The sequence below is a fragment of the Rhinatrema bivittatum genome, chromosome 1 (assembly GCF_901001135.1).
Source record: "Rhinatrema bivittatum chromosome 1, aRhiBiv1.1, whole genome shotgun sequence".
Taxonomy (NCBI): domain Eukaryota; kingdom Metazoa; phylum Chordata; class Amphibia; order Gymnophiona; family Rhinatrematidae; genus Rhinatrema; species Rhinatrema bivittatum.
The window spans coordinates 56,077,238-56,104,624 of record NC_042615.1 but is presented as its reverse complement, the minus strand read 5'-3'; the positions used below and the strand labels follow the sequence as shown (position 1 = coordinate 56,104,624).

At 43.0% G+C, this 27,387-nt stretch overlaps 1 protein-coding gene across 1 annotated transcript in view; it reads left to right on the top strand.

The window, feature by feature from the left end:
* LRBA (LPS responsive beige-like anchor protein) overlaps nucleotides 1-27,387 on the top strand; it is a 1,658,631-nt gene that overhangs the window by 164,020 nt on the left and 1,467,224 nt on the right. The window contains 1 exon segment of the mRNA XM_029605291.1: nucleotides 21,539-21,770. Within this exon segment, the coding sequence (XP_029461151.1) occupies nucleotides 21,539-21,770 (232 nt within the window).

The following is a 27,387-nucleotide window of genomic DNA, read 5'->3' as shown; positions in this document are numbered from 1 at the left end:
TTAGGGAGCTGTTCCATCCCCTTTATTTTGGTTGCCCTTCTCTGTACCTTCTCCATTGCAACTACATATTTTTTGAGATACGGCGACCAAAATTGTACACAGTATTCAAGGTGCGGTCTCACCATGGAGTGATAAGAGGCATTATGACATTTTCTGTTTTATTCACCATTCCCTTCCTAATAATTCCTAACATTGTTTGCTTTTTTTGACTGCTGCAGAACACTGAGCTGACTAGGGGACCCACAATGAAGTTACTAATTTATACATTTAAAACTAATTGAAAATATTTTTCTACTCAATGCAGAATTAAGCTCTGGAATTAGTTGCCAGAAGATATGATGAAAGCTGATAGTGTAGCTGCATTTAAAAAAGGTTTGGATAAGTTCCTGGAGGAAAAGTCCATAAACCATTATTAAGGGGGAGTTGCAGGAATCCACTGCTTATCCTTGAGATCAGCAGCATGCAATCTGTTTACCTTTTGGTATCCTGCCAGGTACATGTGACACTGATTGGCCACTCTTGGAAACAGGATACTAGGCTTGATGGACCTTTGGTCTGACCCAGTATGTCAAATCTTATGTTCTTATGATGGAGACAGAGGACATGCCTCTTTTATGATCTTAATCTGGGGTATAAAGGATGTATGATCCTGGACTGCTGCCAGTAGTTTGTTTCCAGCAACTATGGACTTGTGAGGACTGGTAGTGAATTCCCAGAGCCTAGATTTGGCCCTGGCCTAGTTGATCTTCATTGCTCTTGTGACAACAGCCTTTAGAGGCTTTTTATCCCAGTGGAAACTTACCTCCCAGGGTGTCCCTGGTTGAGTTCCCTTGGAGGCAATCCCAGAGCCCTGAGGGGTCTGGTGATTCCCCAGGGAAGTGGTTTTCCTTGTTAGGTGAACTAGAGAGGCTCTCTTTTAAAATAAACAAAAGGAGTTCTTAAGCCTCTTTCTCTTTTTCTCTCTTCCCTCCCTAGTCCCCTTGCTCTCCCTTATCAATGACCTGCAAAAAAGGGAAGCAAAGAAAAGCAGCAGGTCCTGGAGATGATGGGTGCATGGGGAGAAAGGGGAAAGCAAGATAATAGCATTTCTATTGGGGGCTACTCAGTGCTGAAATGGGGAAAAAAAGAAAAAAAAAACCCCAAAGTTCATGTTTTTTTGCCTTGGCATCACAGCAGCAGTTCTGCATAGTCTTGGACAGAGCATATCTGCCATGGGTAACAGGTGGCAGCTGTAGGGAATTTAACCGTGTTGCTGCTGCCATAAACAGCCCCCAACCATGCATTGAGACCAGGGGTGCAAGGACGGTGGAGTAAAACAGTTGTCAAGTGTGTCTGAGTCGTTTTACCCTGTGTGTGAGGACAAACTAAACTTGGGCTCTCAAGAGGTAAATGGCTCCCCTCCTGCTGCTTGGGAGGAGCCCAGCCAGCCTGTATTAGCGGAGGGCATGGCTTCCTTTCTCCACCCGTGGTTATTCTTGCGGGGTGAGTCTGTGTGAAAACACCTACAAAAGGGGGTCTATCCCTACAGGAAGAGGAGCAGGGGCCTAAATGTCCCTGGCAGGGAGGTTTTTCCTCAGACTTTGTGCTTCTAATGCATCAGGCAAATTGTGCCATGCAGAAGCCTGGAGGAACCCCCTTGCAGAGGTGCTGGGCTGCAGTCATCACCCGAAAGGTCCAGGAGTCGAATGCTTAATGGAGGAACCTTAATTCCCCCCCCCCCCCCCCAACACGTGCATATACAGGGCTCCAGGGAAGATTTCTGGTCAGAAGACACTGCCCAAGGTTCTCCTTATGGCTCTCAAGATGAAGGTGAATTTTTATTTTTGTATGATGTTTGTTTCTTGACAAGTTTTTTTTTCTTGTTGTGACTGAAAATGTAAATAAATGTAAATAGAAAGCACTGTTAAACATTAAAGAATTCTGACCATAAAAAAAAACTTAAATAGAAAAGGGATTTTCCTAATGGCCTGCCTGAAGATACCCTGAAGATACCCTGCCTAATGGCCTGCCTGAACATACCCTGCCTAAGTGGGGTAGGTTCAGTTTTGGTTTTTTTGTTGTTGAAGACAACCCTTAGCAAGGGAGTCCCATGTGTGAGAGCTACCTTGTTTTCAGAGAAGCCGAGTTCTCTATAAATAGTTCAGCAATCTGGAAAACCCTCTGCTCTCCTCATCATAGCTGGTCTATATCCCTAGTCAAAGCTATTATGTAGTTCTAAAGAGAATTGTGGAGCTACAATACTGTGGGAGCTAATGTGCATGAACATAGGCTTTTACGCTTTTCCAGAAAGCTCTGGAAGAAGCTGATTTGTGCTGATTATGTTCATATGATCTATGTGGTCATTGAACTGCTGTCTTCAGAGAATACTTGTTATAGGCAAGCAGCTTTACTTATGGTGTTGCATGGTGAATATACTTTCAGCATTGCATATATGGCTGTGGGTTGGTGGAAGTGAATTGTGTGTAATTCCATCCTCTTCTTATTTAAGATGTTATCCGCCCAGTCATCAGGGTGGGATGCAATATGTACATAAAATCAATGTCATGATAAAGAGTAATACAAAATGTATACATTGAAGGAACTCTAAATACAAAAACATGAGGCCTTAATATTAAAGGTCTTTAAATGCAAATTTTAAATAAATGGGTTTTCAGTGCCTTCTTGAATAAGGTTGGATCTTTCGAGTCCTTAAATGCATGGGGAGAGAATTCTAGAGGGTTGGTCTGGCAGTGGAAAAGGCTTGTTCTTGGGTCTCTTCAAGGTAGGCTAACTTAAAGAAGAGTATATCAAGAAGACCTTGGCTTGAAAATCTAAGTGGACACAATGGTAAATATATTTTTTAAGTTGAGGAAATCCATGGAGAAGTAATATGTTTCAAAAGATTGTGAATTGTGATTGCAAGCTTGTACTGAATTCGGAATGTTATTGGAAGCTAATGTAATCATTTGTCTGCCATAGGATGAGAACTGTGATGGCCATCCTTCAGGTCTTTTCTTCTGATGTTGGGCAGCCCTCATTGTGTGAGCCTGAGCCCTATATGGGCGGTCATGGCCCACCTGTGGCTATACCATTGTTATGGATTGTGAACTGGTTAATAGACAGGAAAGAGGTAGGATTAACTAGTCAGTTCTCTCAGTTGAGGATGGTAAATAGTGCACTGGTCCAGGGATCTGTACTGGAACCTGTACTTTTAATCTTCTATACAATTGCTATTTAATGTTCTCTAGAGTTGGTGAGCGAGACATCCAATATACTGTCAGTGTAATTTATAGAGAGGCTCCCTGAGTTTCTATATGATTCTTGTTAATTACTTAACAAAACAATATTTATCACTTTCATTTTTGTTTGATTTTAAAATTTATAGTTATGCATCAGACAACCCAAGTTTTCGCTCGTGTGTGTGTGTGTGTGTGTGTATATGTATAATTTGTTATGACTAGGAAGTGTTTAGAAAACTATGGGTTGTCTCTTCCATTTTGAATTGCCCTTGTATTCCTTCGAATGGAATAACAAGCCCCTTTCTATAGTTGGCAAATTGTAGCCACTATCTTCAAGTACAATATTTTGCCACAGCTTTAAACTATACATGCATATTTAAAAAACAAACTTTAAGAGGAGAGGTAGAAAAATGGTTCCATAAAACCTGGATATGTTCTGAAGCTATTACCGCACTGGGCTGTGCACCAAAATCCACATGTGATACTTAGGTCTAACTATTTGCATATTGTGGTCAGATAACTGATGCATAAGGGTACACAGCTTAATAAATCACCTTTTTACTGCTTAGTGCTCTAAAACACAAACTGTAAATCAAATTGTCACTGTTATGAATTTTCAGTGATTTCCCATTTCCCCCTCCTCTTCCCTCCTACTTCCTTCATACTTTTACCTCCTTGCCTCTTTCCCCCAATTCATACATCCCAAGTCCCTCTAACACATTTGCATCCTTAGGACCTTTTTCAATGGAGAGGAAGTTGTAGAACTAGTGCTAATGATATGCTGCAAGGAACAATGTCAAAACGTTTTACAGAAAGTGTGGTAAATATCTGGATTGCTCTCTGGAATTGCTGGTGGAAGCTAAAATGGTAACAAACTTCAAAAAGTTATGGGATAAACATAGAAAATTCTTACTTGCAAAAAGTGTAAGGATAGAGGAAACATGATCTAGTAGCAGCACGGTCCATGGAGTAACCAAGATAATGTGCACAGAGTGGTAGTTAATTTTAGTTGTATGACTGCAGCAGGCTTCCAAGAAGGCACTGGTGTAACCTACTTGGAGTGGCAGCCTGTACTTTCAGGAAGGCATTTGCCTAGCCTGTATGGAATGGTGATTGACAGTAACAGTAGTGGGATGTCTGCTTTGGACTTTCAAGCAGGAATTAACATAGAAACATAGAAATGACGACAGAAAAGGACCAAATGATCCACCCAGTCTGCCCAGCAAGCTTATGCCAATACCATCTGCACTCTGTAGGTTACCCCCATACTTATCAGTTTACCAGACTATAGAAGTCAGGGCCCGCGGATGCTGTTTGAATCCAGTTTCCCTTATCTGTTGCTGTGAAAGCAGAGAGCAATGTTGGAGATGCATGAAAGTGTATCAGGCTTTGCGACTAAGGGTAGTAAATTCCGCATCAGCTAATTACCTCATGTTTGTTAGTTCCCTAAGCCTTTAAAGTTGGGGCCCTTGTTGGTTGCTGTCTGAATTCAGTTCCCCTATTTTCACTGCCATTGAAGCAGAGAGCAATGATGGAGTTGCATTAACAGTATCAAGGCTTAATTGTTAAGGGTAGCAACCGCCATACCAGCAAGTTACCCTCATGCACAGTTACCCCCCCATGCACTTTTTCTTTATTTTCAACATCTAGCCTTTAGGGATCCACAGTGTTTATCCTATGCCCCTTTGAATTCCCTGACTGTTTTTGTCTTCACCTCCTCCTCTGGAAGGGCATTTCCTGACATTGGTTCTGAGTCATCCTCCCTAGAGTTTCATTTCATGACCCCTAGTTCTATTGATTTCTTTCCAATGGAAAAGGTTTGACAATTGTGCATCATTAATACCTTTCAGATATCTGAAGGTCTGTATCATATCACCCCTGCAACTTCTATCTTCTGGGGTGTACGTATTTAGATCCTTCAGCCTCTCCTCATAAGTCTTCCAATGCTGACCCCTCACCATTTTATTCTTTCTTCTTTGGACTGCCTCTATCCTGACTATCCTTTTTGAAATACGGGCACCAGTATTGACCGCAGTACTCCAAGTGAGGCCTCACTAAGGACCCGTCCAAGGGCATTATCACCTCTTTATTTTCTTACTGGTTATTCCTCTCTGCAGCCCAGCATTCTTCTGGCTTTAGCTGTTGCCTTGTCACATTGCTTTATTTTTCAGATTATCAGACACTATCATACCAAGGTCCCTCTTCCAGTTTGTGCTCATTAGTCTTTTACCACCCATCGATAAAGTTCTTTTGGATTGTTGCACCCCAGATCCATCACTCTGCACTTCTTGGCATTGAATCCCAACTGCCAAATTTTGACCACTCTTCAAGATTTTAGATCACTTTTCATTCTATTCCTTCAGTCGTGTCCACTCTGTTGCAGATCTTAATATCATCCGCAAATAGACAAACTTTACCTTCTACCCCTTTCGCCAGGTCGCTCACAAAGATTTTGAACAGAATCTGTCCTAAAACTGATCCCTGTGGCACTCCGCTTAACACAGTTATTTCTTCAGGGTAGGTTCCATTTACCATTACACGCCTGGTCAGTCAACCAGTTTGCAATCCACGCTACTACTTTGGCACCCACTCCCAAGCTTTTCATTTTGTTCACAAGTCTATTTGTGACCATATCAAAAGCTTTACTAAAATCCAAGTAAATCACATTGAGTGCTCTTCCCTTATCCAATTCTCTAAGTCAAAAAAATCAGATTTGTCTGTTAAGAACCCCCCCTGGTGAATCCATATGGCCTCTGGTCGAGCAACCCACTGGATTGTAGATAGTTCACTATCCTTTCCTTCAGCAGAGTTTCCATTAATTTTCCTACCACCAAGGGAAGGCTAACCGACCTGTAGTTTCCAGCCTCCTCTCTGCTCCCATTCGTGTGAAGCGGGACCACTACTGCTCTTCTCCAATCTTGCGGCACCACTCCTGTTTCCATGGATCTATTGAACAGGTCTTTCAGCCGGACCCACCAGCACATCTCCGAGCTCCCTCAGTATCCTGGGATCTACCTCATCTGGCCCCGTGGCTTTGTCCACTTTCAGTTTTCTTAGCTCTTTCCATGCATTCTCTTCTGTAAATGGAGTTTCATCAACTCCACCCCCATCCCCACAGTCTTGTTAACTATCAATGGTCCTTCTCCAAGGTCTTCTCTGATGAACACCGAACTGAAGTATTTGTTAAATATTTCGGCCATTTATTTTGTCTCTCTCCACAGATTGATCTTTGTCACCTTTCAATTTCATTAGGTCCGAAGTGGTATTTCTCCTTTCTCTTATATATCTGAAAAATGTTTTGTCACCTCTTTGACCATCATTTCTTCTACCTGACCTTTTGCTTTCTTGATTTCTTTCTTTGTCTCCTTCAGTTTCATAGATATTCTTCCCTGTGTTTCTCTTTTTGGGATCCTTTGTATTTTTTGAATACTGTTCATTTTGATTTTATTTTATCAGCCACCTCCTTTGAGAACAAGGTAGATTGTTAACTTTTTTAACATATAGATTTGTTGCCTTTGTAATTGCTCCTTTTAGTTTGGTCCACTGTTCCACCTCTCTCATTTTCTCCCAGTCTTCTAGTGCTACCTCCAGGTACGGCACCATTTCAACGAAGTCCGTATTTTTGAAATTAAAAACTCAGGTCTCTGTGTGACTTCTCTAACCTATTTGCGATATCAAACCATACTGTTTGATCACTGATGTTGAGGTGGGCACCTGCCTGGAAATTAGACATTATCCTTGTTAGTGACTACTAGGTCAAGTAAAACTCCATCCCTCGTGGGTTTCATTACCATTTGTTTGAACAGAGCCTCTTGCAGGGCATGCACTATCTCTCTACTTCTGGTAGATTCCACAGAAGGGATTCTCCAGTCAACATCAGGCAGATTAAAATGTCTTACAATCAACACATCTCCCTTATTTCCCATCTTTTGGATGTCTTTGACCAGATCTGTCTAGTTCTTCCATTTGAGTCTGAGGCCTGTAAACCACTCCAGTAAAAATGTGTTTTTGGTTTGTTTTTTTTTAAGACTGCCCATAATGCTTCTTCTGTACCCCACATTTCTTGCAGTTCAATTGCTTGGATATTGTTTGACACAAAACTACTCCTCCCACTTTTCTGTCCACTCTGTTCTTCCTTATGAAGTTATAGCCCAGTAGGGCTATATCCCAATCATGAAAATCCGTGAGCCATGTCTCCGTAATAACAACAATGTCCAAGTCTGCCTCCATCATTAAGGCCTGCAGGTCTGGGATTTTATTGCCCAACTATGAGCATTTGTAATCATGGCTTTCCAATTTTTCTCTTGATTTTTTTCCCTCCCATATCCTGTATTGCTTGGGGGTGCTGTCACTTTCATTGGTTCCTGCCATCCCCATTCTTTAGTTTAAATGTCTAATATATAATCTCAATTTCTCACTTAACTTCCTCCTTCCTGCTACAGACAAATGTAGGCCATCCTTACCATATATCCTTTTACTGCTCCATACAATACTCCAGCCTCCAATGTATCCAAAACCACTTTCTGTACACCTGTTTTTGAGCCAGGAATTGAAATTATTTATATGGTATAGCTTCTCATTTCCTTTTCCATGAAGAGGTAATACTTCGGAAAAGGCAGTAGTCTTTGCAGTGTTTACTAGATTTTGGAAATGTTTTTGTACTTCATGGATCTTTTTTCTATTGAGGTCATTGATCCCCAGATGGATGATAACACTGATATCAAAGTTCCTACTTTCTTCTTTCACTGACTTGGTCTATCTGGTTTCCATTTCTACTTGTGAGTATCCTGGAAGGCTTTTAACTGTTGTCGCCATCAAAATGTGCTCCCATATTTATTTATTTATTTTATTTATTTTTAATTTTTATATACCGGAATTCCTGTATGCAATACAAATCAATCCGGTTTACATGTAACGAGAAGGTTGCCCTGGTCTGGGAGGTTAGACCGGGGTTTTTTTTTACATAGAACATTGAAACAATAACAATCAACCATTGAACATTATTACAAGGAACATAGAAAGTAATAATAATATTTAACCAAATAACAAATAACAACTAACCTTATTCGTGTATTGAAAAGTATGTGTGTGTTCACCTTTTTTTGGTTCCTCCGAGTGTCCCAGTAGAAGCAGCTTTCTATTATGACATTTAATTCTGTTGAAGGGCTTCTGGGTGCATTGGGTGACTCCACTTTTAGAAATCACTTCAAAATCTATTGCTGAGGTTTCTTCATTCACCAATGCAAAAAAAATTATGTAGGGGTGTAATGGTAGGGAGAGTGGGTGTTTCTTCATCACAGGCCTTATTCTGTTAGATCCCACTGATATCCAATTGTTCCTGGATATTTGAATCTTGGATTCCTGTGGTGGGCTGTTTCTTCATCACTTCCATTCACGCCTCTGCGGTTTATTTAGCTGCTGAATGAATCATGCAGCATTCATATGGAGTTCGGTATGGTTCAAATAGAGCCTACTATGTGACCTGCGGAGATGAAAGGGAATGTGCCAAAGAACCAGCCCAGGATTTGAAAGTATTAGTCTTGGGATATGGAAGGGGGAGAAGGGCAGGAGTAGGGGGAAGCTTAATACTCCAGGAGGGGGAGAGTTGGGGCACCTTGAAACACTCGGGGCATGGGCCCCACATGCCCAGAGTTGCTGATGCCCCTGGCCACTACGGCTACTATTTATTTCTATAGCCCTACTAGATAGAGGGCAGCACTGTACTACTACACATAAGAGATCATTCTGCTTTGTGGACCATACAATCTAAAGACACACAGACAAAACAAATAGGTTTCAGAAAATGTACTTATTACAATTACCATGATTAAAGCTGAAAAGAGTAAGATCAGGGAGATCTGGGGTTTATTTAACATTTAAAAGCAACCTCAAAAAGTGGGTTTTTAGGTGGAATCTGAATATGTCCAGAGAGGGAGCCTGAGATTCAGGAAGATTGTTTAAATTATATGTTGCAGCAGGGTGGAAAGCACAGACTCGGGAGTTGGCGACTGGAGAAGGTACAGAGAAGGGTGACCAAAATGATAAAGTGGATGGAACAGCTCCCCTATGAGGAAAGGCTAAAGAGGTTAGGGCTGTTCAGCTTGGAGAACAGATTGCTGGGGGGGGGGGGGGGGGGGATATATGATAGAGGTCTTTAAAATCACTAGAGGTCTAGAATGGGTAGATGTAAATCAGTTATTTACACTTTTGGATAATAGGACTAGGGGGCACTCCATGAAGCTAGCAAGTAGCACGTTTAAAACTAATCGGATAAAAATCTTTCACTCAACTCACAATTTCCTGGCGTGTAGCCAGATGGACTCAGAACGAATGGGATAGTATCCGCGTGCTAGCAGTTGGAGACAGATCTGACGTCAGCACGGGGGTATATATATCCCCACAGGAAGCGCAGCAACTCAGTAATTTCCGTCTCCAAAGCAGTTTGGAGTGCCTGCACGCTAGTTGAGCGTGCTTTCCAAAGCTACTTTAATTTTTCTCTTTTCTTATGGCCTCCAGGGACTCTGCTATACGCTTTTCCTCCGTGGCCTCTGCTGGGCGCCATCAATCACAAGATTCAGAAACACCGGGGCCTAGTTCTTCTAGTGGCACCAGACTGGCCAAGAAGACCCTGGTACGCGAACATGAGAAGACTACTGGCAGGGGAGCCCCTTCCCCTTCCTCCTCTCCGGGACCTTCTACGTCAAGGTCCCATCCTCCACAAAGATCCAGCTCAATTCTCTCTTACAGTCTGGCCATTGAGAGGGCTAGACTGAAGAACAGAGGTTACTCGGAGCCCGTGATAAATACACTCCTCCGAGCTCGCAAGTTTTCTACATCCCTCACCGTAAGGATCTGGAGAGTGTTTGAAGCATGGTGCGACACTCATGGCACCAATCCACATGTGACCACAATCCCTATTGTGTTGGATTTCCTAAAGGATGGACTTCAGAAGGGTCTCTCCCTCAGCTCCATCAAGGTGCAGGTGGCTGCGTTGTCTTGCTATGGCCCCAGGAGGGATGGCAAGACCATCGCCAAGCACCCAGATGTTTCTCGCTTCCTGCAAGGAGTCAAGCACATTCGTCCGCCACTGAAGTGGCCTGTGCCCTTTATTTATTTATTTATTTATTTATTTACTTACTTACTTTTATTTACCGACATTCGTGAAGCACATCATGCCGGTTTACAATGAACTCAGTTGGGAGATACAGTATAACAATATAACAATATGACATTGAAACAATATGATGTTACTAACGAAAAAAAAACAAAACAAACAAACTAAAAACAAAATACAACAAAATAAACAATAATAATGAAACCAAGGAGTAGAGATTTGAGGGAGGGTAGGGGAGGGAGTGTAAGAGGTAGGAGGGGGGTGGGGGGTGGGAAAGGGGGATAAGGAGGGGAAGGTGGAGAAAGGCTCAGTTAAAAGAAGTAAGGGGAGAGAAAAGCAGAAAAGAGGGATACTATGTACAGATGACTAATGTACAGGTATCACTTAACTAAGTAGAATTATGGAAGAGTTGAAACAGGCGGTATTCACTGGGATAAAGTTACTTCAGAGTGTATAAAGGGGGTGTAGAGGGAAAGGGGAATACAGGTGGAAAAGGGTGGTGGCCGGGTGTCAAGGATCGAGGGGGGTAACTAGGGGGAGGGGGGGAGGGAATAGACGGGCAAAGGGGAGAGAGAGGGTGGAAGGCCGAGCGGGAGGACCTGGGGGGGGGGGGGGAGCAGGGGCTGTAAGGTCGAGCGGGGGGGCTAAAGGGGAGATATTAAGTTTGGTTTGTGTCGGGGTAGGCCTGTCGGAAAAGCCAAGTCTTGACTCCTTTCTTAAAGTTGTGAAAGGATGTCTCTTGGCGTAGGAGGGTGGGGAGGGAGTTCCAGAGGGTGGGGCCAGCGACGGAGAAGGCTCTCCCTCTGGTGTGAGTTGAGTGTGCCTCTTTGAGGGATGGGATGTGGAGAGTGCCTGTATGGGTTGTTCTTGTGGGGCGGTTGGAGGAGCAGTAATGAGGCATTTCATCGAGCCAGGTGTGGTTGTGTTTATGTAGGGAGTTGTGAAGGATGGTGAGGGTTTTGTATTGTGAGCGGAAGGAGATGGGCAACCAATGTAGGTCCTTTAGTATGGGGGTGATGTGGTCTCTTTTACGCGTACCGGTTATGATTCTGGCCATGGAGTTTTGTAGAATCTGGAGGGGTTTGATGGTGGTGGCGGGGAGTCCTAGTAGCAGGGAGTTGCAGTAGTCTAATTTCGTGAGCATGGTGGTCTGTACGACTGTGCGGAAATCATTGGTGTGGAGGAGGGGTTTGAGTTTTTTTAGGATGTTAAGTTTATAGAAACCCCCCTTAAGGAGAACTTTGATGTGGGGTTTAAAACTTAGGTGCTGATCTATGAAGACGCCCAGGTCTCTTACAAACTGGGTCTGAGAGAGGGTTGTGGTTGTATTTTGAGGAGTGTTCTGTCGCATGGGGAGAGTGAAACGTTCAGGTTGATTGGAGATGATGAGTAATTCTGTTTTTGAGGTGTTTAGAGCTAGATGGAGTTCAGATAACAAGGCGCTTATGGTGGCGAGGCAAGATTCCCAGCGTTGCAAGGGTTCGCTTATGGACCCTTGAAACGGGATGAGAATCTGCACGTCATCTGCATATAGGAAGAATTTCAGGCCTAGGTCGGAGAGGAGGTGGCATAGGGGTAGGAGGTAAATATTAAAGAGGGTGGAGGATAGGGATGAGCCTTGGGGTACACCTTGAGTGATAGGTATGCGTGAGGATTCGTGCTTGTCGATTTTACTAGGTATTCTCTGTAGGAGGAGAGCCATGAGAGGGCTGTGCCGGCGATGCCTATTTCTGCTAGGCGGGCCATGAGTATTTGATGGTTGACTGTATCGTAGGCAGCTGAGATGTCTAATAGGGCGAGTAGGTACGAGTTTCCATGATCCATACCTTTAAGTATGGTGTCTGCATGGCCAGTAGTAAGGTTTCGGTGCTTCGGGCTTTACGAAAACCGAACTGTTGAGTGTGGAGGACATTGTGGTCTTCTAAAAAGTCCGTCAGTTGTTTGTTAATAACCCTCTCTAGGACTTTGGATAAGAAAGGAAGATTGGAAATCGGACGGTAATTGGCAGGGTCTGTGGGGTCAAGGGTGGATTTCTTTAGGAGGGGCTTAACTATGGCCAGTTTGAGTGGGTTTGGGACACTGCCTGCGGTAATGGAGCAGTTGATTAGGTCCTTAATAGGTTTGGTGATGGCGGGGGTAATAGAGAGAAGGGTTTTTGAGGGAATGGTGTCTGAGGAGTGTGTGGCGGGTTTCATCTTTTTTAGGATAGCTTCTACTTCTATGTTGGTGGTGAGGTCAAATGCTCTAAGGGTGATCTGTGGCCTGTGCCCTTATGGAACCTCAACCTTGTTTTGGACTTCCTCGCGGGATCCACCTTCCGACCCTTCGGGGCCTGTCTCTCCGGTCTCTCACTTTGAAGATGGTGTTCTTGCTGGCTGTCTGTTCAGCACGCCGCATCTCGGAGTTACAAGCACTGTCCTGCCGTGATCCCTTTCTGCGAATCACTCCAGAGGCTATCCATCTTCGCACGGTTCCCTCCTTTTTACCTAAAGTGGTTTCACAGTTTCACCTTAATCAGACTATATCCTTGCCTACCACGGCAGGTTTGAAGAAATCTGAAGAAGGGCGTTTATTACGCCATCTCGACATTGGCAGATTACTGCCTAGATATCTGGAAGTGACACAACAACTACGAAAGACGGACCATCTGTTCATCCTGCACAGCGGGAAGAAGCAAGGTGAAGCAGCCTCGCGGCCCACCATCGCCCGCTGGATTAAAGAAGTTATCAGAGCAGCTTTCGTAGAGCCGGGAAGTCTCCACCTCTACAAGTCTAGGCTCATTCTACCAGAGCACAAGCTGCATCCTGGGCTGAATCCAGGATGCTGTCGCCTGCAGAAATCTGTAAAGCAGCGACGTGGTCCTCCCTCCATACCTTTGCCAGATTCTACCGTCTGGATGTCCAGACCAGGGAGGACTCAGCATTTGCGAGGGCGGTACTACATGGTCCTCAGGCAGCCTCCCGCCCAGGCTGGGAGTAAAGCTTTTGTACATCCCATTCATTCTGAGTCCATCTGGCTACACGCCAGGAAATGTTGAGATTACTTACCTGATAATCTCCTTTTCTTTAGTGTAGACAGATGGACTCAGCATCCCGCCCAGCTGCCTGTGTACATGGGTTTCACCGATTCAAGGTAAGCCATGTCTTCTGTTCCATAAGAGCGTACACTCTACCAGGTGTCAACGCCTTCCGGTTGGAAATGCTGGCGGTCTCCAGCTACTATCAATCGGTCAGGGGAGTCCTGTTTTCACTTTTCACTGCGCGTCAGTACACATATCCATAACAGCTTTTGCAAGGAAGATTACTGAGTTGCTGCGCTTCCTGTGGGGATATATATACCCCCGTGCTGACGTCAGATCCGTCTCCAACTGCTAGCACGCGGATACTATCCCATTCGTTCTGAGTCCATCTGTTTACATTAAGGAAAAGGAGATTATCAGGTAAGTAATCTTAACATTAAGCTCTGGAATTTGTTGCTAGAGGATGTGGTTAGTGCAGTTAGTGTAGTTGGGTTTATAAAAGGTTTGGATAAGTTCTTGGAGGAGAAGTCCATTAACTGCTATTAATCAAGTTGACTTAGGGAATGGACTCTGCTATTACTGGCATCAATAGCATGGGATCTTCTTAGTGTTTGGTACTTTCCAGATTCTTGTAGCCTGGTTTGGCCACTGTTGGAAACAGGATGCTGGGCTTGATGGATCCTTGGTCTGACCCAGTATGGCAATTTCTTATGTTCTATGGGTGTGGGAGTTGATGCTCATGATGCTGTAAAGTTGGGGAAGGTGGGTGTCTGTTACATGTCTTGTTTTACCAGAGCCCACTGTAAACCATTTTTTCCTGTGTTTCTGAAACTTCTGTGGGAGATGGGTGAGAGATACTGGATGGTTCAAGCTTAATTCAGACCTGGACAATTCTTCCTTTAGATGAATCAGCTCCATTTTAATTGCACACAGAGGAAGGCAAAAGGGACAACCTTTGGTTCTCCACATGATAGGCCTTGGGACCTAGGCACCACAGTTGTTGCATTGACTGAAAGACATTTTGTTAAATAATCACTAATTCTTTAAAATCATATAGATAAGATAAAATGTAGGCTTTAGCAAAGATTTTTAATAGGTATTTGAAATAACTAAAAGGCAGTAAAGATTAATAGGTAGAATATGAAAACCAATCTTTACAAGCAATATGATAGTCTAAATTACTATTATCAGAGCAGTAAGGAACTATTTTGTAATGGGAGTTGAAGTAATTGAAGCTAATTATCTAGGAGTCCAGGGAAGGCTATATAAGAAAAGCAAACTCAGGTGGTTAGGTAGACAGGAAGGGAGGGAACTAAATAGTTGAGAATACTTGCAGGAAATTTTTATTTTATTTTATTTTTTTTGTATTTATGTGCTTTCAGCTCCAACTTACACACACCCTCACCCTCACACTCTCTTTAGGATTTTAGGTTACAATCAAAATAACCCACTCTCAAAGATACAAAATATTCCAAGATACCCATACAAGGAATATACTTAGCCCAGATATCAATAAGCAAGTTTTTTCAGAGAGCTTTTAGCTATCTCAGCCAGGAACATAGAGGCAGCCATTAGCCAATTTCTGCAGGCCTAACTGCAGTAGCACCCCTCCCCCTAGCCACACTAGGTAAACTTTTAAAACGGCTTCCAGCTCCTACACACAAACACTTTGGGATTTTAGGTCACAATTGCTAAAACCCAAAGTTCAATGAACATGGTAGCCCACATTTTTTGTATAGCAGCTTCCTTAATTTTGGTAGTGCTATGGATTATTAGAAAACATGGTGGTAAGTCCTGAGAGGGGACTGGGGTGTTGGATATAGCATTAATCTTGTAAGAATCATGCAAGAAGAATACAAAGCCTAAAAAGGCCTACCAGTGAAGGTGATAGAGGCCAATACTTTAACAGATTTTGGGCATGCTTTGGACTAATATAGAGGGCATTGGCAGGAAAGGAGTTGGAAGTTCAGGTAAAGGACATTGGGGAGGGGAGATGCTGAAGGCTTGAGTATCTGGGATGTGATAATCCAAAAGAGGTGTAGGTGATTGGGGTGAAAGACTGTTGTGCACAGACCAAGAGAGAGACCTTGGGGTTATAGTGTCTAGTGATCTGAAGATTGCAAAGCAATGTGGCAAGGCGATAGCTAAAGCCAAAAAAATGCTGGGCTGCATAGAGAGGAATAACCAGTAAGAAAAAAAAGTGGTGGTGATCCCCTTCTACAGGTCCATGGTCAGGCCTCACCCTGGAGTACTGGTGTTCAGTTCTTGAGGCCGTATCTCAAAAGGAATAGAGACAGGATGGACACAGTCCAGAGAAGGGCTAACAAAATGGTGTGGAGTCTCCAACAAATGACATATGAGGAGAAGTTGAAGAACTTAAATATGTATACACTGGAAGAGAGGAGGTGCAGGGGAGATATTATACAGACCTTCAGTTATCTGAAAGGTTTTAATGATGTACAAACTTCAAACCTTTTCTGTTGGAAAGGAAACAGTAGAACTATGGGGACACGAAATAAAACTTCAGGGGGGATGACTCAGAACCAACAAAAATTATTTCTTCACAGATGCAATAAAGTCACATAGAAAGCGGTGCTGAACAGTCAGCGCCCGGTCTCTTAACGTGCCCCATGGTGCCCCTAAGTGCAATATTAAAATTAGGGGGTCCATTGGCGTTTGTTTTCATGACCGGCATACGGCAGTGAGGAAAACAGATACAGAGTTTATCAGCGCCTGTTTTTCTTACTGGCGGACAGCCACAAAAACAGACGCTGATAAACCTGGCATTGATTTTCGTGACTATCATTTGCTGCTAAGGAAAACAGACGCCGATAAACTCGGCGTTGGTTTTCCTTAGTGGCGGACGGCCGTCATGGAAACCAATGCCGGGTTTATTGGCGTCTGTTTTCATGGTTGTCTGCCAGTAAGGAAAACGGACACCAATAAACTGTCGGTTTTTGTGATGGGTTCGACTGTCAATTTTTTTTTTTTTTTTTTTACTTTTTTATTTTTCATCCTACTTAATATCACAATGATATTAAGTAGGAGGAGGTACAGAAAAGCAGTTTTTTCTGCTTTTCTGTACTTTTTTTGATACGCACAGCTATTAACGCCTGCTCCAGGCAAGAATTAAATGTGCGTCCAAGACTCACACTTTTTTTTTTTGCATCGGGAGTGAATGCCTAATAGCCTCATTCGCATGCATTTGCATGTGATGATCGCTATTAGATTCACTCCACGTTGGATGCATGTTGAATATGCGCTAATCCCCTTATTGCATTACGGGATTGATTAGCGCCTATTCTACCCACGTCTGACTGCAGGTTAGTGCGCTCGGCTCAGTGCACCGTATTGCATCGGCCCAGAGTGTGGTGAATGGATGGAATGCCCTTCCGGAGGAAGAGGTGAAGACAGTTAAAAAAAAATTCAAAGGGGCATGGGATAAAAATATTGATTTTTGTAAGTGAAACATCAGGACATGCTAGAGAAATAAAGTTCCTGGATGGATTAAATGACAGTTTTATGGAACAATTGATTCAGGAACTGACAATGTGGATCCATAAAGGCTAGAGGATGGGAATGAAGAGAAGAGCCATGGGGGGTGGCTTGCTGGAATGGTGGCTACTACCTGGTGATTACTACACTTAATAAGCCTTCACATGGTTAATGCAACTCCAACATTGCTCTCTGCTTCAACAGCAAGGAAAAATATGTAAAAGAGGATTTGCATTCAGACAACAACCAACAAGGACTGAACTATACAGTTTGGGTAAACAAATAAACGTGGGGGTAGCTTGCTTATTGCGACGGTTACTACCCTAAACCAATTAAGCCTGATACTTCACTTTGAATACATATACAGTGTTGCTCTCTGCTTCAACGGCAGGGGGAAATGTGGAAAAGAGGATTTACATTCAGACAACATCCAACAAGGCATTGATCTGTGCAGTCGGGGTAAACAAGCATCGGGGTAACTTGCTTGATGTGGCGGTTACTACTCTTAATCATTAAGTCTTACGATTCACCTTTGATGCAACTCCAACATTACTTCTCACCATGTTATAGATGGCGCTTTCTTAATATTTGGCAGTCCTTCCTTCAGTCACTCCCACATTGCGTACGTTAAGGTTTGGGGAGGGTTCAGTAATACAAACAGCATCAGAGTATACCCATCCCTTCCCACCCCAAACCCCACAGAAGGCAAGTAGGTGTGTCACAAACCATAAGGTAATAAATCCGTCCAATACATTCTATTCTATAATACCGAGAGATTAATCATTGAGTACAAGACTACATATACGATGTGGGAGTGACTGAAGGTAGAACTGCCAAATATTAAGAAAGCGCCGTCTATAATGTGGCACGTGGCGAGAAGCCAGGCATTCCATTGACATCATTGCATGTAGACTGTTTCTACAAGCCCAGAAGGATGGGACCTCAGAGGAACGCCAAACTGAGAGAATTATCTTTTTTTTCCGACAAGACAAGCTTTATGCAGAAACATGCGCGAACCAGGACCTCTAATCCGAATGGGGGATACACACCCAAACAGCAGCCATAATGGTGTCACGGGGAAGGCGACATCCAATAAGTTCACCAAGTAGTCTGCCACACGGCGCCAAAAGCGCAATATAGGAGGGCAGGACCAAAATACATGGGACAGGGTGCCCATCAGGTGTCCACAACGAGGACAACCTGCCGACTGGGCTATAGTTAAATGAAAGGCTACTTCAGGCGACACATATGCCTGGCTGAGAAATTTAAATTGCAATTCTCTATAATAAATATTGACTGAGATCCTGGTTATGTGCCGAAAACAAACCTTTAATATATTTTGAGTGACAACAAAGTCTCCGTCTCTATTCCAATGGGACTCTAAGGTAGAGTACATTGCTCCTTCAGAGCACCTCCTTATATATTGATAGTAAGTAGACAGGAATGGGGCTTTAAACATCTCAAAACGAAACATCTGATCTAGAGTTTGGTACACCGATGGAGCTTTACAGGTGTCCAAGAGGGTTCGAATATAGTGTCCAATTTGTAGGTATGGGAAAGTGTGAGTAACCCCCAGTCCGTACACCGCCTGAAACTCTTTAACATCGTCCCATCTCGTGTGAGCATGTGACCCAAGCGGGTGATACCACTGGATGCCCAAACTTGAAACTTTGAGATTTATTTAATGTTTGCTAACTTGCCAGGTACTTGTGTCTTGGATTGGCCACTGCTGGAGACAAGATACTGAGCTTGATGGACTCTTGATCTGACCCAGTATGGCCTGTCTTATGTTCTTATGATCCCTAAAGTCTAGAGGACAGAAATGAAGAAAAGAGTGCATGGGGGTAACTTGCTCAGTGCAACATTTATTACCCTTATCAGAAGCATGGAGATTACTAACCTCAACCAATAATCCTTGATACTTTTGATGCAACTGCAACATCCCTCTCCCCGTTGATGACAGGGGGAAAAATAGGGGAATTGAATTCAGATGGCAACTAACACGGGCCCTGACGTTTATGGTCTGGGGATACAGATATGCAGACATAAGGGAAAAAGCACAGGACTGATTCTTCGGCCAAGTCCAAAAGGAAAGCAAGTCAGCATTGCCGAACTTTTCTGGAAGACTCCTCACCCAGTAAATTTTGCTAGCAGTAATTTTTTATGGGTTTGTCAGTTGCTTGGCTTTTGATTGTAAATATTTCTACTCTGATCAAAAGTATTAGGGGTAACTGCCCAGACTACCCTTAAGAGAAACCTGGGATGACCTACATTGTATGGTAGATATTACCAAGAGAAACTTGTCTGGCACTCTGGATGGAACACTTGCTCCTTTTCTGCCGTCATTACTATGTTACTATATGTTACATGCTCATGTATCCAATGTGGAAGAATTGCAGCTGGGCAGATAAAATGGACCAATCTAGTCCTTATCTGCCATCATTTATATTATGCTTGTGGAAGTTATTTCTTATATTTCTAAATGGTAAAACAAGGGTAGACAATTCCAGTCCTCAAGGATCACAAACCAGTCAGATTTTTAGGATATCCCTAGTGAATTTGCATGCACTCTGCCTTCATTGTATACAAATCTCTAATATGCATATTCATTAGGGATATCATGAAAACCTGATTGGTTTGCAGCCCTCAAGGATTGGAACTGCCCACCCCTGTGCTAAAACATAAAGGGAAAATTAGGAATTAGCTATCTGAAGATTGTTGGGCCAATACATTGATAATTCAGACTTTATGCTTGTTAGGTGATACAGAAGTGGCTTATTTGGCACTTCATGCAAGGGGACAAAGAAGAGTGGGAGGGATGAGACCTACATCTTGGTAGTGAGGTGAAGAGTGGAGAAGAGGGCAAGATGCGTATAGGGGGTGTGAGGGGTATGCACGTACCAGGGAAGATGCATACTTATCAAGTATAATGTATCTGCCATGTCTACCCCTGCCTCCCCCCCAAAAAAAATGAAATTAACATGGTATTTTGCTGTCTCTTGGCCTGGAAATAATTCTGATGTATGTGTATTTAAAACAAATATTTAAAAAAAAGTGCAAAAAGAAAACAATGCTCCTCTAGTGTAAATTGCATACACTCAATTCAGATTGATCATGTTGGCATGCATCTGTCATCTTGCATGATATTTTGAACTGCACTGCAGCCTTTTGATTCTGAAGTAACACAATGCTGGGCAAAGTTAGATTAGAGAAGTGCTGCTGTAGAAGGCATAAATGCTGCTGTTTCTCAGCTCTCAAAATGATTAGATATTATGCAAGTTTTTATTTAAAATCTTTTCTATGCCACCTATACAACTTTTAGTAGGTCTAGGCGGTTTACAAATATTACATAATCATAAGTTTAAAATAAGTTATTTAAATTAAATATAAGACAAAATAAATTTAAAATAACATACTAAAAGTACAGTACACATTTACAGAAAGAGAGAGCCTTCAAGGCTGTTGGTTAGTGAATACGGATGAGCATAAATAAGCTTTTATTGCCTTTTTGAATTCCTTTGTTTTAAACAGGATTGAGTTTGGTATTGAATTCCATAATGTGGGTTCTGCTACTGAGAAGGTACATTTTCTTGTTAAATCTAGCCTAGCTGTCCTGATGTTTGGAACCTGCAAATAATTTCTATCCATTGATTGTAAATGGCGCAGAGGCTGATATAGCTGTAAAGATGAACATAACCAAATTGTAGATGAATTGTGTTAAGTTTTTATAAATCTAATGGAAGACAATTTTTTTGAAATGCTGTATAGAATAATCTTAAGACAACTCCGTTCATAGGAACAGTATTACAAAATTATAGACTTATTATAAATATTCAGAAAATTTTACAAAATTTATATTTAACACCATTAACCAACTTGTCTCTGTCACTTAGACTAAAAATAAACTTATCAAACATAAACAGTCTGGGCTTGGCAGAAGTTAATTGTGGGGTATACAACAAAGAAAATCACATCTGATCAAGATACCATGGGAACTGGAAGATTATAAATTTATCATATTAGCGAAGTTCCAATGATGGTATTCCGATTGGATCAGTGGCATATACATTTTTCTTGTTCCAGTGACCATCACCATTGTGGATTACAATATTTGTTATATATGAATCAGCCATAGAGCTTGAAACTGTGATTGCTATTCTGGATTACAATTATTGAGTTTCATAGAGTTGGGATAAACCACTATTGGGTGTGTTCTTTGATCTGCTTTGAGACACTTTGGACAATGTTTCAGAGATCATATTGGACAACCGTGCTTGGGATGTGGTGTTCTCCAAGATAAGTGCATTGGTATCCTTACAGACTGGATTTTATGTGCTTAATAAGCTTCTTTTTAGTTTAAGTGATTGAGGCAAGTTGGATAATGGTGTTAAATATAAATCTTGTATAATTTTCTGAACAAATATTTATAATTTTCTGTAATTTTATAATACTATTCCTATGACTGGTGGAGTTGCTGTGTAACTAGGAGGGAACAATCAGCGACTAGTGATTGTTGGTTAAGTGTGGTTTAAAATTAAGCTATTCAAATTTTCTTTTAAAACTTAAATTTTAGGTGCTTTTGTGTGTTAGAATAAGTCTTCAGGTGTATGTTTCCCCTAATATGGGTAATATCTTGTTATAGAGTTGTAGACATTAATTTGTATTTGTCTCATTTCTTTTGTCTTTAAAAAGCTTGTAGGTGGCCAGTTTGATTTGGAAATGAACTTCATCATCCAAGAAGGAGAAAGTATCATATGCATGGTAGATTTGTTGGACAAGTGTGATATCACTTGCCAGGCAGAAATCTGGAGTATCTTCACTGCTATCCTGAAGAAGAGCATTCGCAATCTGCTCATCTGCACAGAGGTGGGACTAATTGAGTTAGTGCTGAAAAGGATTGATAAAACTGACAACATGATTGCAGGTAGGAATTTGCTGGGTAAAGTGCAGTTTATCTCACAGGCCAAAATATGGCAGCATTTTAATTTTTCTGTAACTGGTATAAATGATTTGCTTCGTATGACACAATTATGAAGCACCAGGGGGTTGGTCATCAAGTTTGGTTGAGTGATACTGTACATGTGCTACATTTTACTTCACTAGTGTACAGTGATGAAGTGAGCAGTAGAATAGCAAATGGATCATACCTCTGCCCATGCTGGGGAGATTGATTAATCAGTTATCTAAAAATAGATATTTATAGCTCTTACAAGCATGAAAATCATGTTTAAGTTGGATTACAGTACAAGTAAAATAAGCTTATTGTAAACAGACTGCAGGCAGTATTTCATCACACAAACTGTACTGACATTCTAGCAGGAAAATTATATTATAGAGGTATTTCCCCCTGATATTTCAGTTTTGGGGGTGCAGTAAGTGATTTCTTGAGTGACTGGTGAACAGATTGGGGATGTGCAACTTGAATTTTAGCTGGGCAGTGGAGTTGAGATATGTTTGTCATTGAAAACACTTCATGTTGACAATGTAAGAATGTCCAGAACAAGAAAGTGAAGATACTGACCTCACGAACAATAATCAAAATTCAGAGTGAAGTGGTAAAAGATTCAAACAAATTATAATCCACTAATTGAGAATTGTAATGTTCTTTTATATTTTTTTTTTAACCAAAGTAGCTGCAATTTTTACAAGGCATTATTTAAATGGAAAGTATAATTTAAACTTTGAAGGAACGGATTTTTTTCTCTTAGCAGTGAAACTATGCAACATTTTGATAGCAGAAATTGTTGTTGCTACAACACTCTAAACATAAAGGGCCAGATTTTAGTATCTACGCCCAATTTTATAACATGCGCGCTAAGCCCGCGCGCATGTTATAAAATCCAGGGTCTGCGTGCGCAAGGGGGTGCACACTCTTGCACCTTGCGTGCGCTGAGCCCTAGGGGAGCCCTGGTGGCTTTCCCTGTTCCCTCAGAGGCCACTTCGAAATCGGAGCGGCCTCAGAGGGAACTTTCCTTCCGCCCCCTCCCTTCCCCTACCTAACCTGCCCCCCAGCCCTGCCTAAACCCCCCACTGACCTTTATTTTACAAGTTGCGCCTGCCCCTAGGCAGGTGTAGGTTGTGCACGCCAGCCTAGTGACCCTATTAAGGCCTCTGGCCACGCCCCCACCCTGGACCGCCCCACCCCGCCCCTTTTTTCAAGCCCCAGGACATATGCGCGTCCCGGGGCTTGCGTGTGTCTCCGGGCTTATGCAAAATAGGCTCAGCGCGCATAACCCCCCTGCGCGCATAAGGCTTTTAAAATCTGCTTCAAATTGGACAAATTCTTTTTTAGAGGAAAAAATATTGGTGAGCATTTGTACACTATATTAAGAGATGGAGTGGTAAATACACTATTGGGCTGATTTTAAATGGCCGATGCGCGTAAAAAATGGGGTTACGCTTGTAGCTGGGCCTTGCGTGTACCTCGCGCATTTTAGAAGGGGCATGGCGTGCGTAACTCCAGTTATGTGCAGAAATGCCAGACCAAAGAAAAGGGGTGGTCGGGGGGGGGGGGGGATGGGCAGGGCTGGAAGCAGCCAGTACAGCGGCCATTTGCTGCTGTACCGGGGAAGGGAGTGAGGGTGCGTGCAAGTTGCTACTACTCTGTTGGAGCAGTGAACAACGAAATAAGAAAAAATAAAGGTAAGGGTTTAGGGGTGGGGAGGAGAGGGGAAGGGTGAGGGAGGTTAGGGTAGGGGGTAAGGAAGGGAACTGGGGAAGGCAGCGATGTCACTGCGCGAATGTTGCAGAAAACTACCCACCCTTGCGTGCGCGGATTACAAAACATGGCACGCATGTGCACATGGGGATGTCCATGTGTGTCTGCCGGGTAGCATGCGCACATGGGCGTGTGCACCTATTCAAATCTACCCCTATCTGTGTAAAATATCTGTGACTAGTGTGAACTAGCATTAAGGCACTCTGGGCTCTGTTCGTCCAGTTCAGGTTCCTGCTCTTTGGTATCAATCTACTTATCCCATATTTTATAGTATGCACCGTTTTCTCATGTTTCCTATGTAGCATAAAGTCAATAATTAATATCCATCTATGGCAAAAACTTAAGAAAAAAAATTCCACCAACTATGTAACCCTGACACCAGCAAGTGGTTTGGAAACACCTACATTGGGTGGGAGGGATGTAACTATTACAGCGGGTGCAGCAGTGAAAACCGTAACTTGGATATTGCTTCATTGTAGTGGCCAGATGACTGTTTTCAGTGCCTTGCTAAAATAAGTTTGTTGTGTTACACCTTTTCTCCCCAATACAGGTGTTTTCGAAATGCCAGCCATATATAGAGGCTGTCTGGTTTGGTGATTTGGTGTGGGGTGTTTTTTTTTTTTTTTTTTTTAACAGTCAAGTATTGTCTGTGCCATTTACAGAAGTTTCTTTTGGATTGTGAAGTCATAGGATGTTTCTGCCCCACATGAACTGTTTTTTATTTTTTTTTCCCCAGAATGAGCTAGACACTGGATGTTGAATCATGGAAAAAATTGTGCACATAGGCTGGATAGATAACAAAAGGCAGAACCTGATATAGATGAGCAGAACCCAGTGTGGCCTAGTGCTTCACTCTAGTTTGTCAGTGCTATGTGAATCACAGATATTCTATCTGGCCTGATTTATTGTCCCCTCTGTTGTACAGTTCATATTTATCTGAGCTTCGTGGATGCTCTTTGTTTTGGATTTCTGGGCATCATTAAGCTACAAGTGAAGAAGGGCTCATCCAGCATTTCTGAAGCAATCACTATATTTGGAGATGATAAAGAATTGTTTTTTTTCATGTAGATAAGCATCATGAATTAGCCATGCTGTATGGGTACGTCCTCCGTGTCACTAGGTGGCGGAGCTCTCAAAGTCTATCAAAAACTTTTAGCTAGGTACTCCCTCCCTCCTGAATCCAGGATTACCTCAGGCTCCTCAGTCTGATTTTTTTTCCGCGCAACAGTGTCTGCGGAGCTCTCTCACATTCTTCTCTCATTTAAAATTATAACATCTATAGAGAAAAGGTAACAAAGAACATAAAGTTAAACAAAATAAAATATATAAAGAGAAACAGAAAAAGAAAGGAAAAAAGGTTTTTTTCTCAGCAGCCCACCCTCATGAGATAGTACAAACATCTCGGGGCACCCCTCCCCCTTATGGACGTTTGCCGTCTCGACTGCCTCCTCGGTTAACCCCCGGTTCCCAGGCGAGCACAGAGTAGAGGCCAGGGGAGGAGCACAAGTAAACTGATTATGGGCTGCCTATTGGGCGACTGATAAGGACCCAGCCGACCTTCGGCTTATGAAGAGCCGACTCGGGGGTGGGGACCCAGAATTCAGGCTCCCAAAAACCCCCACCAGAGCGCTAACTTTCCAGAACGGTTGCCTGTGCACCGGTGTACCGAGGCGACCAAACGACCGCCGACACTTCGACGTCAGCACGCCGATGTGTCAAAGCGGCGACAGAGCGCTGATGAGTCAACGTGGTGCCGGGACGCAGTCACTGGAGCGCCAAGGCACCGACGCAGGCGCCGGCATGACAACACAGCACTGACACATCGAGTGCTACCTGCAGACCGACGCAATCGCCGAGGCGCCAGCACATCAACGCAGCTGCAGGCGCACCGGCACATCAAAACGACTGCCAGCGCAACAACTCATTGACGCAGCCATGGACGCACTGACTCATCCACGGGGCCGCCACTGTGCCGACTCAGACACATCGATGCGACCGCCGACAAGTGGTCTCATCGCTGCGGCTGCCCGCCACCACAGCACCTTACTGAGAGCAAAACCACTACTCCTATCAGTGCAAGCAGCCAACACGCCAACCCTTCAGCACTGCACCTGGCATGCCACTAGCTGAACTGCCAAAAAAAAACAAAAAACAAAGCTGCCCACCCGCTGCCCGAATCTTAAACCAACGTGGCAAGGCATTGGTTTAAAAAAAAGGTGACCCAACATACCACCTGATGGTGGACACAAGGCACTATGGGCTATGAACGCGGGCGACGGACACGCCAGAACTTCGGTGCAGATGCCCAGCGTGACTTACGCTCTTACGCTTATCAAACGCTCACTAACACTAAGGCGTCTATAAAATATAAAAATAAACAAATAAATATTTAATAATATATGCTTCCACATATGTGGTTACTAGACATCTAAGACAGTTGGAGGTTCTTGCTGGTCCAATAACCTACCATAACTCCCAATGGACGACATTACGGAAAGAATGACTGCCTTGTTGGATCCTCCAACCTTCTTTTACTACATTGACTGGAAGTGTGACTAAAGTTTCCTGGCATGCTCCATGATATGTTCCACTACACCGCCAGCTAAGTATAGCTTATTGGACGATAAAAAAAAACCCAAAACAACCCCTCCCCCCCCAATAATTATAAATAACACATGATGTAACATCTTTCTTCGGAAGTATTCTCAGACCTATGCTATCCACCAAAATTTCCATTGCATATTACCACGTGACAGGCTCTAAGAACAACAATTTCTAAGATGCCTTGTCTCAATACATACAGCTCGCGCTCAGTGGAAGCATTTCCTGAACTATGTTGATTTCTCTGTAGCTTGGAAGTCTCTTTATGACTTCAGTGAACATCTTGACAGCCAACCACCTTCCATGGATCAATTCTAGTGCCATATGACATGGAGTGTAATGACAACTGGGCACATTACCATCCCATCCAGACGTTTTTCTCAGAAATCACTTCCCCGATATGGCACAAAGTCTCGGGATTAGACATCCCTTCGTACCTACTTCCCAGCATCTTGTCTTATGACATCCACATTCATTCTCAGCCCTCTACCAAAGTAAAAAAAAAAAAAAATTTTTATAAGGGGCAAATAACCTTCAGAGCTTACTTTGCTTATGAGCGCTGTTTTTTGTTTTCAACCATCGAGGCAACAAGCTGATCAGCAACACGAACCACATCAGCTTGTTGGGACGCCTCGACAGCCGAGGCACCCTAAGAATCCTCAACCTCCAAACTCTAGTGGGGTTTTTTTCAGTAATCATCATAAGGCTGCCCTCATTACCTCAGGGATACAGTTGCCCACTTATTCCCCATCTCTGTTCTCATTGCACTGAATCAATCAGCTTTATCAGTTATATTAATACTACTACCTACGGAATGCCTTCTCAAAACCAGTCTTCCGTCCTTCATCCCGGGGGTCGCGCAGCCTTTCAAATAGGCACATCCTTACATATCATAGTCACCAAACCTTCAAGAAATATCTTAAAGACATGGCTCTTCATGCAAACTTTCCTGGAAACTCAAGCTCACTCTGATGCTTTTCGAAGGACATGGACTAAGGCACGAGGATAAATTGGTCACACCTCTCTCTCGACACAGTCCCCTAGGCCTCATCGGGGTGCCTTTTTCCTCTGCTACTGCCACCCGCTCAATCCCATCTTTTTGATCCTTTCCTCCCTCTTACCCCTCCCTCCACTTTCACCTCCCTTTTCTCCCCCCTTACTCCCCTGAATCCAAGCATCAAGTCTTATGCCTTTTACACTATTTTACGGCATCAATGTCTTA